Source organism: Muntiacus reevesi, chromosome 19, assembly GCF_963930625.1.
Source record: "Muntiacus reevesi chromosome 19, mMunRee1.1, whole genome shotgun sequence".
NCBI classification, from domain to species: domain Eukaryota; kingdom Metazoa; phylum Chordata; class Mammalia; order Artiodactyla; family Cervidae; genus Muntiacus; species Muntiacus reevesi.
The window spans coordinates 20,766,766-20,785,927 of NC_089267.1; the positions used below are offsets into that span (position 1 = coordinate 20,766,766).

At 35.5% G+C, this 19,162-nt stretch overlaps 1 protein-coding gene across 4 annotated transcripts in view; it reads right to left on the minus strand.

Moving 5' to 3' along the window:
- Positions 1 to 2,509: 2,509 nt before the first annotated feature.
- Positions 2,510 to 19,162, minus strand: part of IBTK (inhibitor of Bruton tyrosine kinase) — an 89,035-nt gene continuing 72,382 nt past the window's right edge. For all 4 annotated transcript variants that reach the window (XM_065911345.1, XM_065911343.1, XM_065911344.1 and 1 more), the window contains 4 exons: positions 14,612 to 14,761; positions 5,093 to 5,164; positions 4,573 to 4,705; positions 2,510 to 3,853 (listed from right to left, as the gene is read on the minus strand). In XM_065911345.1, the coding sequence (XP_065767417.1) occupies positions 3,722 to 3,853; positions 4,573 to 4,705; positions 5,093 to 5,164; positions 14,612 to 14,761 (487 nt within the window). In that variant the 3' untranslated portion in view covers positions 2,510 to 3,721. The remainder of the gene's footprint in view (positions 3,854 to 4,572; positions 4,706 to 5,092; positions 5,165 to 14,611; positions 14,762 to 19,162) is intronic.

A 19,162-nucleotide genomic window follows, 5' to 3' on the forward strand; every position in this document is an offset into this window, starting at 1 on the left:
AGGTATAAAGTGTTCAGAGGAAATGGGAACATAATTGATCCATGTATGCTACTCTATTTTTTGAGGTGGTATGAGAAGGAAAAAACAAAAACTTTATAAGAAAAATAGAATTGGGGTTGCATTTATCATGGATGGGTAGAATTTCAATAGGCGAAGAAAAAGAAAAATTTAGGTAGAAATGTGCATGAAAAAACTTTAAGCCTATCTGGGAGAAACACCAGGTCAGGTTTGGCTCTACCACTATATATACATATAGATTAAAAAAAAAAAATCACTGGAAGCCCAAGGTGAGCAAAGTATAGAGGGAGTAACTTAAGTTTTCAGAGCAGGAAAATATGCTTTTGGGGGTATTTTTTGAAAGTTAAAGAGCTGAATGTCTTGGACCAGGAGAAAGAGAATAGGGTGGCAGTTAAGGGAGTCTGGCAGTTAACTGGATCACTTTCTCAACCTTTCAGGAGTTGGCAAGGTCAAAACTATTCATGTTATTTGCCTTTTTCAATCTCAATCTTTCAAGTTTCCAGACACTATATGACTTTTGTTTTCATACCAGATTAAATGTGGAAATAAATATGAGAGTCTAGGGGTCCTCTATTAAACCAGGTGATAAAGACCTAAACCTGAAATAGTGTTACATGTTTTTATATATGAAAATATAAAACAAGCTCACTTGTGTAATTTTTTGTAAAACAGTTACTTTTTCATTAGAAATGTTATTTACGTTAGTATGCATTGGTTTATGATTTTTTAATGAATTAAAATCTTATAGTCTGTTGTAACTTGCAATACATTATATATGATAGATATGTAATCAATATAAGTGAAAGTTGTTTGGGGTCCTCAAAAATTTTAATCATTATAAAGGGATCCTGACACCAAAAAGTTTCAGAACTTTCAGAGAGACTTAAGGACATACAACAGAGTAGTACTGATAAGAATGAAATGGTGAAAGAGACAAAGAATTCAAAAGTTTATGACTTAGAATGACAGATTAAGAGAGAAGAAAAAAAAAAGATCAGAAAGTTTGGGAAAGGCAAAACTGACAAGAATTCAGCTTTACCAAGTAACAACATGTAAGAAAATGAAGTATTTATAGGGTCTAAGATATAGTTTGATGGTCATTTTCAAGCAAAAGATACACATAAACATTACCATGAATATCTTGGATCACTTGTCCCCAGTTCCTTGGTGGAAGGTTGTGGTAGCTTCTTCTGAAAATAGCTCTTAAATCAATAATTCTGGAAGCTTCCAGACTATATTTATTTTTATTAAGTGTATTTTAATATTTTCTTACTCTTGGCTAAATTACTATAGACAGTTAGAAAAGGCAGTCTGGTATAGCTATAGGTGGACCAGACTGAAAAGACAGAATTCTCATTGCTCATTTTCTCTGGAATTTACACTCTTTTAATTTATACAATAAAAAGATATACAGGGTTGATCTATTAGGCTTCTTCAAATCTAAGATTTTATGAATCGGTTGTCAACCCCCTTCTCATGAACTAAAAAATATACCCCAGCTTCCAGAAGAGTTATAGAACAAACCCAGATATTAGCTATTAAGTAGCAATACCTTCCTCAATAGACTATATCTGTTGTTGTCCCTCTTTACAGTAAGTCCTAAATCCTAGTATTTTGTCAAAAAATATGACTTTATCTAGCTCTTATACTTCTTGATCTTGCACATTTTAAGCATATACTGCTCTGACACTTCTATCCCCAGCAACTCTCCACCCAGTCAACACCTTTCCAGGCTAAGGAGTTCTATAGCAAGTGTTGTCGTCAGTCTTAAAAACCTCTTCATCCCGCCAATCCTTTAAATTGCCCACTTCTAGAGTTTTAAGACTTTCTCCAATTCATGAGATTAAAGATGAATTAATTATTGTAGGCTGAATAATGTTAGGGGGAAAAACCCATTACTTCCCTAGACTTTTTGGTCATAATATATCAGGTTGCTTTCATGCAATCATTTACAAATCAGTTTATAGCAGTGCTTACCTTTCATTTCAATAGCAAAAGAACTCTTTCCACTCCCTCCAAATGAAGATTTATATAATACTCTACTATATAAACAGGCCATAAAGTGCTTACCCTCAATGAGGTTGGTAAAGACCTAAAACCCCACAGACTTGGTCAGGCCCTGCCGCTCCTTCACATCCCATCCACTCAAGGCCCTTAGGGTGCTCCCCAGGCAGCAGGGAGCACAGCAGGAAGACCATCACTTTACGGCATCTTTAAAGATGCCACGATGCATGGAGGAGTCAGAGGTTCAAATGCAGGAAAATTACTCCAGAAAATCTCTTTACAGCAACATTAGTAACACAATACAAAAGTTGTTTCTTCTCAATTTACTCAAATGTACATAATATAAAACTTTTCACAGATGCATTTTAGGAAAATTGCCCTTTTAAGTAGTGGCTACAATACATGACATTAGGAAGAATCACTGGTAATTCCTCCTGTAATAGATGTCAGTAGAGTACAAGATATCAAACACACATCAACAGTGAAATGGATCAAGATTATTTTTTTATTGCACATTTGCTTACAAGTTCGCTGCTTTGGGAGGAGCTAAAAAGCTCAAGTGTTGTTAATTTCAGTCATATTTCATCAACCTCATTACAGCAGTGATTTGCCTGTATGTTCCCCGAGGCTTATTATTTCCCAGAAACATTAACCTTCGCAATTTGTCTAGGCGCCGGAGCAGATTTAACATTTGTTGTTTTAAAATTTTAACCACTCAGAAACAACCCAAACAGCATACTGTAAAGAAAACAGTGTTTCTGTCTGTTCATATAATCCAGGCTCAGAAAATCTGATTATGTAACATTGCAAAGGTAACTATAAACCAAACTTCCCCCATACTATTCAACTCTTGTATATATAATTAAGCATTTACTTTAGAAAATTTTAACACCTTTAGGAACTGATTCTTTCACAATTAGGCTTTTTATAAGGTCTCCTCTCCCTATCAAAAAACAATCCCCACAATGACTCCTAATTTTATCTTAGACTAAGCTCCTCAGAGTAGTTTTATTTCCTTTCCACAGTACTCCACAGATCAAAGCAAAATGGAGAAAGTGCTGTTCAAACTGAAATAATATGGTATTCAAACCGTCCAAGCTTTAAAAATCAGGCTAGAACCCAGTGCTGTTCAAACTGAAATAATATGGCATTCAAACAGCCCAAGCTTTAAAAATCAGGCTAGAACCCAAAGCCTGATGGAAAAAGACACAAGAATGGAGACATAAAACTACTAATAGCAAACACAAAATTTTGACCATTAACAAATCAGAAGTAATGGCTGATGTTCCTACTTTAAGCTCATCAATGTCACACTAAAAAAAAAAAAAAAAAAGATATTTGGCAAAACTCTTCTAAATTATTTGTCCCAAATGAAAGTTATTTTTAATCCATCACTCTTACATTTTACACTTCAATCACTCATGTTTTCCTTTTAAGACTATTCAGAAGAAATAGTTCTACTCAAACTTAAGCTAATAAGTATTCCTCACACATTTTTACATAAAAGGTTACTAAAATCACAATTCTGAAGAATTTCTTTTTAATCATACAAACATTATATACTTAAAATTCAGTAAAGAAATTATATCCTTTCATATTCTATCCAGAATGATCGGTTTACCCAATTTGTATGAACTCTTTTTCCACAGCATTTACTTGTAACAATCACAATTTATGAAACTTGTAACTCCATGGTGAACTAGCATCCATGCTTATTCCACATAGGTACTGCCAGTGGCCCCTGTGGTGTCCTTTCAACAACGACAAACTCATCAGGGTTGCCAAATGCTTCATAGAAAACCAACAGATCCTGTATTGCACGCTCCTCAATCTGAAAGGAGGAAGGGAAGAAAACTTGCTTTACTCTTTGAATTACCACTTTCTATGCCTTGCAATACAGCACAATAGGTATCCTGCAAGGAGAAGGGCTGAGGCCTGAGCTACAATAATCAGATACCCACCTTTCCTTGATTTTAATCTTGAGCAGAAGGAAAAAGAAACTAAAGATAGCAGATGGAATCCATTCATTGCAATCTCTCATCCTGTGAGATACTTCCTGTTATTGCACAAGTTGTCTAGCTCTTTGAGCTCTTTAGGACAACGATGAGTCTCGTCTGTTTCCTAAGCCTGGCTCTCTGGTTTTCAGCTAAGTTTATGGAATCTTAGTGTCTCTCAAATAAGTTCTGTTCTCCTTAAGTTAGCCTGGCTGGGTGTCTGTGGCTTACAACCTACCAACTCTGACTGATACAGAAGTCAGATGGAGAGCTAGGTAAGGCCAGCTCTCTACTGGTCACTTTCAAAAACTAAAACAGTCCAAAGCATCACCAGTGCTAAAAATATCAGCTTTACACAATTTAATTTTTACTATCCTGAATACCTTCAATTAATACTTGCTGAATGCTTCAGTTTTGTTTTACACTACATTTACATTTTACTGTGCTAAATACACATGCACCTCTGCAAAGCAAACAGAATTTTCTTAAGACCTAAGAATGAAATACAGTATATAGTTCTTACCCTGAATTAAACCCAAACAGGCATGTTACTTACCTGAATCAAAGCCAAGGGTTTTTCTCGGCTTCTGATAAGAGCTGCTTCCTGCTGTAGCTCTTCTTCTACGATAGATGCGAAAGTGACTGGTGCTACCATGGAAGGAACGGTCAGTGAAGAAGACAGCCAGGGACTGAAAGAATAGGAATAATGAGCTTTCAGTCATCTTGCCAAATTTTTGCACATAATATCTCCCCTGAAATACTCTTTACCAGTGTTGCATTGTCTCCTTGTGACCTAGAACATAAGGGGACCTGGAAGCTTCTGCATTCAAACTTAACAGAATGACGAGGTGAGAAAGAGAAACAGGGAGAACTGATATTTGAATCAGGGCTGTAAGGTTTGGAAACACCAAAAAGTGGAACAGAGCAAAGCAATATAACAGAAAGATGACTCAAACTGTAGAGCAGAGTATTCAGATAATACATTTCTATTGATACCATTCTCAGCTCTTAGTGTTCTCTCCCAGTGCCAAACCAAGTCTAGCTTTGAGGTCCCAAAGCTGATCAATTAACCTTACTTGGGACTGTCTGGAAGTGGTACATCTGAAACGTGGTTGCCTTCTCGTCCTGGGGAACCATGAGCAGAACATCTGCAAAACAAATGCCAAAACTGGAGATTAAAGCTTTTAGTAACATTAGTAAAACTGCTTATTAATAGAAATACAGAGAAGAATTGCAAGGCTCTGACTCGAGACAAATTAATTTATGAAGTCAGACTTACCTTTGAAATTGTAAATAAAACAACAAAAATCTCTAGATAATTATAAAATTAGATGTATAAAATATCATGGGGGAAGATCTTACAAGATATTGGGTCTGTTCTTCAGAAACAGAGTCACAAATGTAGAAAACAAACTTTATGGTTAGCAGGGAGAAATGGGGTAGGCAAAGGATAAACTGGGAGACTGAAATTGATATCTACACTACTATATATATGAGATAACCGAGAAGGACTTACTATGTAGTACAAGGAGCTTTACTCAATACTTTGTAATGATCTATATGGGAAAAGAATCTAAAAGAGTGGGTGTATGGTACAATCGATTCACTTTGCTGTATACTTGAACTAACACAACACTAAATCAACTACACTCTCCAAAAAAGGTCTGTTTCTTTCTAATAACATTCATATAGTCAATTTATTATTTTAAAAAAACACATTAGGAAATAGACAACTCTATGAAGACTGTTTTACATTAATAACATTTTATGAATAAAAGTGACAGATTAGCACGAAGTTTCAAAATATATAAAAACACAATGGTCAGCAGCCAAATTTTGTGAGGGACTCTAATAGACTGTGAGCAAGAAAAATACAGAAAATGCTTTGATATCCCAGAGATTATAGATAGGACAGAAATTTGTTTTATTCAAGTACAGTTGACATACAATGTTAATTACTGCTTACTGCTGTTTGGCAAACTGATTCAGTTATACATATCTATATATTCAGCTTTTTAGAAACACTGTTTTCCATTATGGTTTTTCATAGGACACTGAATACAGTTTTCTATGTTACACAGTGGGCCCTTGTTTATCCATTCTGTATGTAATAGCTTACATCTGCTAACCCCAACCTCTCACACCATCCTTTCCCCACCCGCCTTCTCCTTGGGAACCACAAGTTTGTTCTTTATGTCTGAGAGTCTGTTTCTGTTGCATGGATAGGTTCGTTTCTGTCATACTTTAGATTCCACATATAAGTGATATCATATGATATTTCTCCTCTGTCTGATTTACTTCACTTAGTATGATAATCTCTAGGTCCATCCATGTTGCCGCAAATGGCATTATTTCCTTCTTTTTTATGGCCGAGTGGAATTCGGTTGTATCTATGTACCGTATCTTCTTTATCCTTTCCCCTGTAGATACGACATTTAGGTTGCTTCCGTGTCTCGGCTATTGTGAACAGTGCTGCTAGGAGCACAGGAGTGGCATGTACTTTTTTGAATACAGTTTTGTTCAGATGTATGCCCAGGAGTGGGGCTGCTGTGGTAATTCTGCTTTCAGTTTGCTGAGGAGCCTCGATACACTGGCCACACCAACTTACATTCCCACCAAAAGTGTAGGAGGACTCCCTTTATTCCACATCCTCTCCAGCATTTATCTGTAGACCTTTTAATGATGGCCACTCTGGCTGGTATGAGGTGGCACCTCATTATATTTTTTATTTGTATTTCTCTAATAATTAGCAGTATTGAGCATCCTTTTGTGTGCCTACTGGCCATCTGTATGTTTGCCCATTTTTATCTTGTTGAGTTTTATGAGTTGTTTATATATTTTGGAAATTAAGCCCTCATCAGTTGCATAGTTTGCAAATATTTTCTCCCATCTCATAGATGACCTTTTCATTTTCTTTATGGTTCCCTTTGCTGTGCACGAGGTTTATTTTTGTTTTTATTTCTACTGCTTTGGGAGGCTGATCTAAGAAAACACTGGTATGTTTATGTCAGAGAATGTCTTGCTTAAGTTCTCTTCTAGGAGTTCTATGGTATAATGTCTTACGTTCAAGTCTTTAAGTCACTTTGAGTTTACTTTGTGTATTTTTGTATACAGGGAGAGCGTGTGTTCTAACTTCACTGATTCACATGTGGCTGAGAGAACAGACATGTAAAACACACTAAGAGCTCACAAACTAGATGAGGAGCCATGATATAACAGAAAAGAGTTTAAGAAAACAAACTTAAAGGCCTACTGACTGTAAAGATTAAAACAACCAAATAGATTTGGTCATCTGAGAAGGTCTCACAGAAAAAACAATAAAAAGGGTATAGAATGAGGGAGATAAGAAGCGTTCCTGTAGGGAGAAAAATGAACAAAGGAACTATGAGAGAGTCCTAGTTGTGGAATTTTATGCTTAAAAAGATACCTAGAAATTATTTAGATTAATTGACTGCCCTCATTCAGCAATAAGCAAATTTAGGTCTAGATGGGCTCTACAACAGAAAGTCAAACAGAGCATGAATAAACGGGGCCTAAAATACTGACTTTCTGATTCATTTATGCACATTTATTGGGTATATGTCAGTACTATGGTACTGAAACTCAGGTTAAAACCCAGTTCTCTTCACTCTGGTAGAAGATTTTTTAAAAGGTATTTAAGTAATGATAAAGCAATGTGAGAGTAGATAATTGATATATCAATATGTACAAAGTACTATGGATTCACAGGAGAAATTACATAATATGGAGAAGGGTATATACACTATTGGCTTCACTGAGGAAATGACATTAAAGCTGACTCGGAGAGCGGCACTGAGATGGGGGTTGGCCGTACAAATACATGGAACAGTTCAAGACTGTTGGCTTAAGTAAAGGTGGGTTGTTCTCTTCAATGAACTGAATGACTGGATTAAGAGATTAAGAGGGAAATAAAGTTAAAACGAAACAGGGTCAGAGTACAAATGCACTAAGAACTAAAATGTTTAAACCTGATGTGTGTGGGCAAACAAATTTACTGAATCTATTTTCATATACATTATCTCATTTAATCTTTCTAATACTCTGAAGAAAGCATGCATTGTTCCTATTATATTGATTAGGAAACTATTAAAAATACTCAAAGAATATTCGATAATTTGCCTGATTAGCAAGCTGGGTAAATGGTAAAGACAGAACCCAAATCCAGGCTTTTTTCACTCAAAATACAGAGTATTTTCCATACACTGTAGCACAGAATACAGTCCATTACAAGGATCTTCTAATTCTCTAAGGACTGATTCAAATATCACCTTTTCTCTCTGCAAACAGAACTGAATATAAGGACTAAAGTATCTTGTATAGGTACTTGTTAAAGCCAATCAATCAGAACTTACTTAACATATAATTTATAAAGTACTATCATATGAATTATCTGATATAATTCTTGTAACAAACCCATATGACAGGCATTACTGCTCTCATTTCAGAAAGGTTCACACTGGACTGCTATAAGAATTATACCCACCTCAAATCTGTTTTTTAAGATGTTAGAATTTTTTCATTAATGATTTTCCAATGGACAACGTTTTTAATTATAAATTTACTCAAACATCTTTATAAAAATTTCATCTTAGAATGAAGTAAAATTGCTAAATAGAGCTATGACTAAACAAATACGAAAAGAGTATAAGCTTTCCAATGATAAATAACAGCATTATTAAGCCTCAGGTATTTGTAGCATAGAAACAGACATCCCAACAGATAATCTTATAAAATTTAGCCTTCTGGAAATAAAAGTAACATAAAAGGGATTGCTAAAATCTTTCAAAGATTTTTGTTCAAACTGAGGAACATTAATCTTGCCAAATTTAGACTTCAAGATAAAAACTTACTTCTTGCTCACATGGTTGACATTTTTTTTTTATGGTTGACAATTATTAAAAATAATTTTGTATTATCACAATTACAAAGATTTTATATAAAATTAGAGCTGATATAATGATTTTATCTCACATGTAGTTTTCCTTACTAATTAGAAATGCAAGATCACATTTTCTTCCTAGAAGCACTTAAGGGGGTATTTAAGTGAAAGGAAAATGAAAGAAAACACATTAAAATGAAAAAGAACACAGAAGTAACAATAAACAAACAAAAAGTGCATAAACCTCTCTTTTCACATCAGTAAGTAACTTTGCCATTCTTTTATTAGCTCCCTCCCTGGGGGTGGGGGATGATCACATTTTCTACAATTAAGACAAGAATGTATTATTTGTGGGATGAGCCCTCCATCCCTGCCACTGAGTCCCTAAAATATTCCTGTCTTCTTGCTCTAATTCCCACTATTTCCTCTCTTTATACTGCCCTTTCTCCTCTCTTCTTTTAAAAATCCCATAAATATATGGCCATTTGATCATTATGTTATGTTAAGATAATCATTTAAATATATAGCCATAAACATAATGATCAAAATATTTGAGATTGAGTAGGAAAAATGTTTATGAACTAATGCGCAAACTTTTCTTCTTCAATGAAGTTTTTCTAGACAGCTCTAGCCCATGGTCATTTTCCCTTCTCTGAACCACTCATATAGCATACAGTCATATATTGCCGTGTGACTTCTTTAACACTGTTATGTTTCACTGTATTTTTGTTCTGTCAGTTAACTTCCATGTATGCATATTTAGACTTACCAACCAGATTTCAAACATATTTCAGGCTGGGTCTGTGTATTATACTTTTATATATACACCCAAGAGAGGCCAGCAGAATACATATATTAAGTGTCCCATAATCTGGTGAATTAATAAATATTCTACTTTATCTGTTATATATTATTTCCTTAAATACAGCTCTCTTAATGGTAAAAACACCCAAGCTATGGATAGCAAGATACTATCATACACTCCTTTAACTAAAATGTCTAAAGCACTGTAACATCATACACTACTTTTCACAGTTAATAGCCTGATGTTATAGCACACCCTAGCGATCAACTATGAAACCACACATCCTTAATATTTTAAAAGATAAACAGTATCTATCCAAAGAAAATTAGAAAATTTTTGAAATACATTCACTATTTAAAATGTAAAAATGTTACAAAACAATCTTAACATTCACACCTTGACATTTATACATCCAGGGCAAACAATATAGCTCATTACATTAAAAACAAATGCTACTTGAAATAAGAGCTACAATTTTGTTTCATTTATTCTTCCCCTCCGTTCACCAGATGATCACTGAACACCTACTACACACTAGGAAACATTCTAATCAGTGACAAGCAAGTCAATCTTCCTTGCTCTCACTGAACATACAGCTGAACACAGACATTAAAAGACTAGTATTTGTAAACACTGGGCTTCCCTGGCGGCTCAGTGGTAAAGAATCCACCTGCCAATACAGAAGACATAAGAGACACAGTTCAATCCCTGGGTCTGCAAGATCCCCTGGAGGAGGAGATGGCAACCCACTCCAGTATTCTTGCCTGGGAAATCCCATGGACACAAGAGCCTGGTGGGCTACAATCCATGGGGTCACAAAAGAGTCGGACACGACTTAGCAACTAAACAACAATTCGAAAACAGTAAACAAAGAATCACACCAACAGTAAGTTTACGATAGTTCCCATGTTATCCACAGGAATACATTCCTAGTCCCCTAGTGGATGCCTGAAACTGCGGATGGTACTGAACCTTATACACACTATGTTTTTTCCCCATACATACATACCTATGGTAAAGTTTAATTTCTGAATTAGGCACAGTAAGAAACATACAACAATAATAAAACAATTATATAACAATATAGTGTAATAAAAGTTATGTGAATGTGCTCTCTGGCTCTTTCAAAATATCTCATAGAAACATAAAGCCTTTTACTTCTATGTTCTAAAGTATGATAGCAAAACTAGCATGAATATTTCATGGGTAGAAGATTCATTTATAGCATAATCGTAGCACCCTAAAGACACAATTATTTTTTTCTCCTCTCCTTACTAGGTTGAGAACTTTCCACTTTTTTTTTTTTTTTCACTTGAAGCTTTCATTTAAATGGCTTCTCTTTGGCATATTTGAATTGTCAACATCACTACTCTTGTGCTTCGGGGCTGTTATTAAGTAAAATAAAGATTACTTGAACATAAGCATCGTGAAACCCCAACAACTGATCCGATAACTGAGACTGCTACTGAGTGACTTACGGGCAGGGCACACTGGACAAAGGGATGACTCGTGTCCTCGGTGAAACGGTAAAATGGATCAGGCAAATGGTCAGGATGGAGAGCGATTTCATCACGCTACTCAGAACAGTGCAGAATTTAAAACTAAAAAAATTGTTTGCTTCTGAAATTTTCCATTTAATATTTTCACACTAGAGCTCACAGCAGGTAACCAAAACCATGTAAAGGAAAACCGCAGACAAGGGGTACTCCTCAGACTGTGGTAAATGTGACAAGCGAGAAGAGCCATGAAGGTATTAACAGGAAACTGACCCAGTGAGAGAAGTCAGACTTCTTCAATGCTTTGACTGAACAGAGACTGGAAGAAGTGAGTCAACAAGTCAAAAGGCAGTCAAGTGGGAAGAGGTAACTGGCATTTGAGAAACTACAAGGTCAAGGCTAAAATACAGAGACCATGTTAAAAACTAAAGAGGTTGATAGGAGCTAGACTGTATCAGCCTTGAGGGCCATATAAGAATTCTAGCTTTTATCCTATGAGGTAAGATTTGCATTTAAAAATACAGAAACACTAGCCAAATATGCCATAGAGAAGGATAAAAGGCTATATGGCAACACTTGTTAGGCAGCTTACTCAGACAGCCCAGGTAAAAGATTACAGTAGTCTAAATGAGGGTGGTGGCAGTGGAGATAGTTTAACACACAAATGGATATAATACGAAAGAGCTACAACTGGCATGTCCTGCTGACAGACTGGGTACTGCTGAGGAAGGTGCTCATGCAGAACTTGCGAAAGACATTTACTCAGGAAATCAAGAATAGGCTGGGTTTGTGTTTTGCCTATATTTCTGCTTTTATGAGAAGGCTATGAGGAAAATGTTCAGTTTGGTTTGGGACATAAAAGCTTAAGGTATTTCTGAACATCCAAATAGGATGGCAATATCAAAGAAGGCAGATGGAGACCTAAGTCTGAAGCTCAGATGACAGATGTGAACAGGCAATTTAACTTTGAGTCTTTCATGTATAGCTGATAACTGAACAGAGAAACTCATGAAACAACACAGAAAGAACACAAGTGAAATGAGAAGATAACCTGTAAGTGAACTTCAAGTATGATGAGTCATATAAAGAGCCCATGGTGTTGGCAATATAGAGGCTACTTCCGAATTTAGCCCGAACTGTTTCAGTTTAGTTGTGGGACTGGAAGCCAGAAGAAGTAGGAAGTGGGCAATGACAGCTCTTTTGAGAAATCTGGCTGTGAAGGAAGCAGGGAATGGGGAATAACAGGACAATTCTAGAAGAAAGTAAGGAGGCTGAGTGAAGGACTGACTTCCCTCGCCACCCCCCCCACCCCCCACCACTCCACATGTGAGACACCTGTGCATATTCAAAACCAAATGGGAAGAATCTACTTAAAAGGAAAACACTGAACATCCATAAGAAAAAGAGAGACAGTTAATAATTTAAGCCTTCATTAGTGGACCTGGGTTAAGATGCAAGCACAGGTATAAATCGAACCCGCGTTTCTTATGTCTCCTGAATTAGCAGGCAGATTCTTTACCGCTGAGCCACCAGGGAAGCCCATAATGACTTATTTAGAAGATCCTAATTGAAATAAACTGGCTTCCCTGGTGGTTCAGTGATAAAAAGAATCCGACTGCCAATGCAGGAGATGTGGATTCAATCCCTGGGTCGGGAAGATCCTCTGGAGGAGGGCATGGCAATCCACTCTAGTGTATCTTGCCTGGAGAATCCCATGGACAGAGGAGCCTGGCAGACTACATTCCATGGGGTTGCAAGAGTCAGACATGATTTAGGAACTGAACAACAGTGAAAATAAATACTACACAATTAAAACATGAGAAATAAATTGAATATCGAGGCTGATAAACTTCCTCTTCATAATGTGTTGTCACTTTTGTATAGGGTTGGTCTTCTCTTTTGGACTAAGTTCTGTATGAGCAGGGGCTATGTTAATTTTGTTCACCATTGTAATTCTATTATCTGCTATAATGTCTGATACACATCAGCTAATATATGTTAATATTAAGACATCTTACATTGCACCCAATTTGTATTTATGAGCCTATCACAATAGCTTTAATACTCCCTTAATCATACATAAACATTATATAAAAAGGTTTATCTGTTTTACACATTAGAGTTCGATTTAAGAATTTTGTTTTAAAATAACATTACACTGCCAAAAGTATTTGAAAAGTTAGATAGAGATCACGACTTCTTTAGATCCTTTCTAATCCGATTTTCTGTACTATAAGTAAAAGGCTCAAAAACTACAGTCACAAATATACATATCTGTAACAAGAAAGCCAATTACAAAAACAACAAAGCTATGTTTAAACAGTTCATCTAAACCTGCACTTTCCAGTGTTGTTAGAAGACTTTGGCATTCCTCAGGAGCTGCTTACAGCTTACAGGTAAGGTGACAGTAAAGAAGTATGTTTCTAGAACCCTCTCTTCACTCCAGTCAGAGAAGTTTATATTACCTGTTTGATACGTTACAATTGGATAAAAGATCTGATTTTTAAAAAGGAGTTGGGGGGGAATCTGACAATGAAAAACTGTTTAATCATTATGAAAAAATTATTAATCTGATCACAACTAACATTTTTAATTACATTTTTATTTTGTCTAAAACATTCTAGGGAGTATAATATATAAGAGATGTCATATTAGCAGAAATAAGGTAAAAAAGAAAACTCCATTTAGTCAACCTACTTGAAACAGTTTTTCCTTCCAACACTGGCCCAATGCCCCAAGAATGTTTGTTCCCTTTTGAACGATAATTAAAAGAGAATTTACATACCATGGTGGGGAAATTTTTTTAAAATACCACTTTTAATCTATGTTTAGGTTTTCATGTAGGCATTTATAATATGAAACATGTTTTTAAAATACATTGGACTCTGACAACAAGTATCAAAAACAGCTAGAGAAAAAGATGGAAATACCTAAACAGACTCAAAAAAACTTGGATGCATCTCAAAATGGATGCTAAGTGAAAGAGATTTTTTAAAAAGCATGTGTGGAATGATTCCACTGATATAATAAAACTACAGAATATAAAAGTTAATCCATAATGACAGAATCAGGTTAGTAGCTGCAAGGAGACAGGATGGGGAAGGACTGTAAAGGAGCATGAAGAGACTTTGGAGAATGGTGGTTAATAGTCACCAACCTGAATAGCTGGTGATGATAGTTTCACAAAGGTTTACATATGCCAAACTTCAAATTGTATACTTTAAATATATATAGTTTACTGTAAGCCAATTATCAAAATATATCTTAAAAATAAACATGTTAATTTTGAATGTAAAAAGAATGTATAAAAACCTGCCTTATAAATTTTTAAAGACTATTTCAGAACATAAAACCACTATAAGAACATTTAAAGGTAGGAAAATGTTTATTTTACCTTACAACTTTTGGAGACTGGGAATTTTCAATTCCTTTAAAACAAACTTTTTTGACATGATCTCCTGAGCTCTGGCCAGTAACAGATTTTTTTTCTTCTACTAAGAAATCCCGGAATGACTTGGATGAAATTGAATGTTGAGAAGATACCCTGTAGAAAGACAACAAAGATCATGGAAAAACATTCATTTTTCTTAAAAGGCTGTTGCTGAAAGTGACTAGGGGACAATGAAGTGAATATATACCAAAAATTTTAGTGATGTAATTACAGTTTTCAGTGTGATGTTGGATTTTTGCTGTCAACTAATGAAAACTGTGATAAGGAAAAACAATCAATGGAGATCAACATGGGTGATAGCCCAGACACTGAAATTAGCAATGCTTTTAAAAACAGTATTATAACTATGCCTCAGGTAACAACGAAAAATATGGTTAGAATAAATAAGTAAGCTAAGCAGAGGGAAAGTGTCTATCAAAAAGACACTATGGAAAAGAAGAAAACAAATTCAAAGGCTTTAATATTCAACAACAAAATTCACTGGAGGGGTGTAACAGCAAGATTGGAAAAGTCTAAACTGGAAGATAAATTTTTTCAATCTTTTCTTCTGATTAAAAATGTCTTATTGATTTAAGTCAGTCATGGTGACTTAAGGTAATATTAAATGTAACTGGAGACCCAGAAAGATAGGAGATAGGGCAGATAAAAATATCCAAAGAAACAATGGCCATCTCCAAATCTGGTGAAATCCATAATGTGAAAGAACTCAAGAATTTTAGCCAACCCCAAAGAAGAAAAATGTAAAAAAGAACATACTTAGACACATAGTGGGCAAAGTGCTAAAAACTAGAGATCAAAAAAGAAATCTTAAAAACAGCCACAGAAACCCAACACAGTATGAATACACCTGGCTTATTTATTAGAATGAAAGTCAAAAGAGAAACAACATCTTTAATGTGATGGGGAAAGGGAGTCCCCCCACTTAATTACATTAAAAAAAAGCATTAACCAACCTAAGCCATAATGGATTCCTGACCCAAAGGACCATAAACACTGGTTGTTTTAAGCTACTGTTTAAGGTAATTGGTTACAAAGCAATAGATAATATAACAATTTCAAAGGACAATAAAGAAATATTATAAATAACTTGCAAATAAATTTCACAATTTATAAGAAATGGACATACTCTAATCAAAGATAACAAAAAATAAAACAGAAAATCTGTACAGACATGTATCTAAACAATTGAATTAATCCCACCAGCTTTTTACTGTAGAAACTAACAAATTGATTCTAAAATTTATATGAGAATAGAAAAACCTAGATTAGCCAATGCTGTCTTAAAAAAGAAATATAAAACTGGAAGAAGATAAAATAAGTTACTGTAATCAAGACAGTGTGGTACTGACATAATTATTAACAGATCAATGGAACAGATTAGAGAACTCAGTAACAGACCCTCATGTGATAGTCACTTTACTTTCAATAATGGAACTGCCAAAGCAAACAAGTGGGAAACAGTGTTTTTTATAGAAGAAAATAAAAAGGCCTTTATCTCACACCATAACCCCCCCAAATTATTTCAAGATGAATTATAGACCTAATGTAAAAGCTAAATGTCCTGGAAGAAAATTGAATTACAGACTTAATGTAAAAGCTAAATGTCCCAGAAGAAAACAGATTAACTTCGTAACTTGGTGGCAAGCAAAGGTTTCTTCAGACATAACCAGCAATAACTATCAAATCAAGGAATGATAAATGAGACTTAAGCAAATCAAAAACTTCTGCTCATTAGAAGATATCATTAACCGACCGAGCTATGAGGGAAGCCCTAAGAAAACAAAAAATATCTGTAAAACATACATCTGACAAAGAACTTTTTTTTTGGACAAGCCAAATCTAAGATTTATATAAATGTGGTTGACATTAAAAATAATTCTGAATAAAAAGAACAAAATCAGAGAAACTGCACTATCTGATTTTAAAATGTATAAAAGATATCATCAACAAGTCAGTCTACATGGGCATAAACACATGCAAGTAAGTCATATGAAACTGAGTGGAGTCCAGAATTAGACCCACACACGCATGGTCAACTGAGTTCCACCAAAACTGCCAAGTAACAAAAGAGAGCAAAGACAACCTTTTCAATAAGTTCTGCTGAAACAACTAGTTATCTGCATGAGGAAATAAAAATCTTGCACTGTACCTTACCCACATACAAAGAGACACTTGATCACAAAAGTTAAACTAAGGAAACATCTACATCAAAACAAAAAATGTTTATAACCTTAGTCAAAGACATGGAGATACTAATACCATCTCCTTCCTTATAAAGGTTGTTATATGGATCAAATGTTAACTTATGGTAAAATATTTAACAGTACCTGATACACAGAAATGCTATGTAAGTCTGTACTATCCACAATTTTCACAGCATTTAACAAAATTTGCTTAAAGAGAAAAAGACGACAATGAGAACACAAATTCTGATATGAAGATATATAGTCAATTAATAGGCATAATATCTTTCCTTCCTAAAGTCTGACTTAGAAAAACTAATCCAGAAATGTAACTTTTTAGGTATTAATCCTAAGCATCATTTTCAGAAATCCTTAATAAGTCAATATTATGAATAATATAAAAAATTTCCTAGTCAAACATTAATTTCATCTATTTCCTCAGAAAACAAAGTGAATACAAATGCTAACCAGTTAATTCCTCCCAAAACTAAATTCATACTTTGAAGAAACCATAAAATCCATACCAGAGTAAACTCATAAACTATTTGGGGTTCCCCATAAAAGATTAGCAAAGCCTTCTAAAATCCTATTATCTTATCTGAATTCAGGGATTCAGTTCAGTTGCTCAGTCATGTCCGACTCTTTGCGACCCTATGGACTGTAGCACTCCAGGCTTCCCTGTCCATCACCAACTACAGGAGCTTACTCAAACTCATGTCCATTGAATCAGTGATACCATCCAACCATCTCATCCTCTGTCGTACCCTTCTCCTCCTGCCTTCAATCCTTCCCAGCATCAGGGTCTTTTCTAATGAGTCAGTTCTTCGAATCAGGTGGCCAAAGTATTGGAGTTTCAGCTTCAGCATCAGTCCTTCCAATGAATATTCAGGACTGATTTCCTTTAGGATGGACTGGCTGGATCTCCTTGCAGTCCAAGGGACTCAAGAGTCTTCTCCAACACCACAGTTCAAAAGTATCCATTCTTCAGCACTCAGCTTTCTTTATGAACTCCAACTCTCACATCCACACATGACTACTGGGAAAACAATAGCTCTGACTGGACAGATCTTAGTCGGCAAAGTAACGTCTCTGCTTTTTAATGTGCTGTCTAGGTTGGTCATAGCTTTTCTTCCAAGAAGAAAAGCTTCCAAAAGAGCAAGCATCTTTTAGTTTAATGGCTGCAGTCAGCATCTGCAGTGATTTTGGAGCCCAAAAAAATAAAGTCTCTTTTTCCATTGTTTCCCCATCTATTTGCCATGAAGTGACAGGACTGTATGCCATGATCTTAGTTTTTTGAACGTTGAGTTTTAAGCCAGCTTTTTCACTCTCCTCTTTCACTTTCATCAAAAGGCTCTTCAGTTCCTCTTCACTTTCTGCCATAAGGGTGGTGTCATCAGCATATCTGAGGTTATTGATCTTTCTCCCAGCAATCTTGATTCCAGCTTGTGCTTCATCCAGCCTGACATTTCGCATGATGTACTCTGCATATTAGTTAAATAAGCAGGGTGACAATTTACAGCCTTGACATACTCCTTTCCCAATTTGGAACCAGTCTGTTGTTCCATGTCCAGTCCTAGCTGTTGCTTCTTCACCTGCATACAGACTTCTTAGGAGGCGGGTAAGGTGGTCTGGTAGTCCCATCTCTTTCAGAATTTTCCACAGTTTGTTGTGATCTACACAAAGGCTTTGGCGTAGTCAATAAAGCAGATGTTCTTCTGGAACTCTCTTGCTTTTTCGATGATCCAACGGATGTTGGCAATTTGATCTCTGGTTCCTCTGCCTTAGTTTCTAAAGCCAGCTTGAACATCTGGAAGTTCATGGTTAATGTACTGTTAAAGCCTGGCTTGGAGAATTTTTGAGCATTACTTTGCTAGTGTGTGAAATGACTGCAGTTGTGTGGTAGTTTGAACATTCTTTGGCATTGCCTTTCTTTGGGATTGGAATGAAAACTGAACTTTTCCAGTACTGTAACCACTGCTGAATTTTCTAAATTTCCTGGCTTATTGAGTGCAGCACTTTCACAGCATCATCTTTTAGGATTTGAAATAGCTCAATTGGAATTCTGTCACCTACACTAGCTTTGTTCATAGTGATGCTTCCTAAGGCCCACTTGACTTCGAATTCCAGGATGTCTGGCTCTAGGTGAGTGATCCCACCACTGTGGTTATCTGTGTCATGAAGATCTTTTTTGTATAGTTCTTCTGTGTATTCTTGGCACCTCTTCTTATATCTTCTGCTTCTCTTAGGTCCATACCATATCTGTCCTTTATTATGCCCATCTTTGCATGAAATGTTCTTGTCTGAATAACTA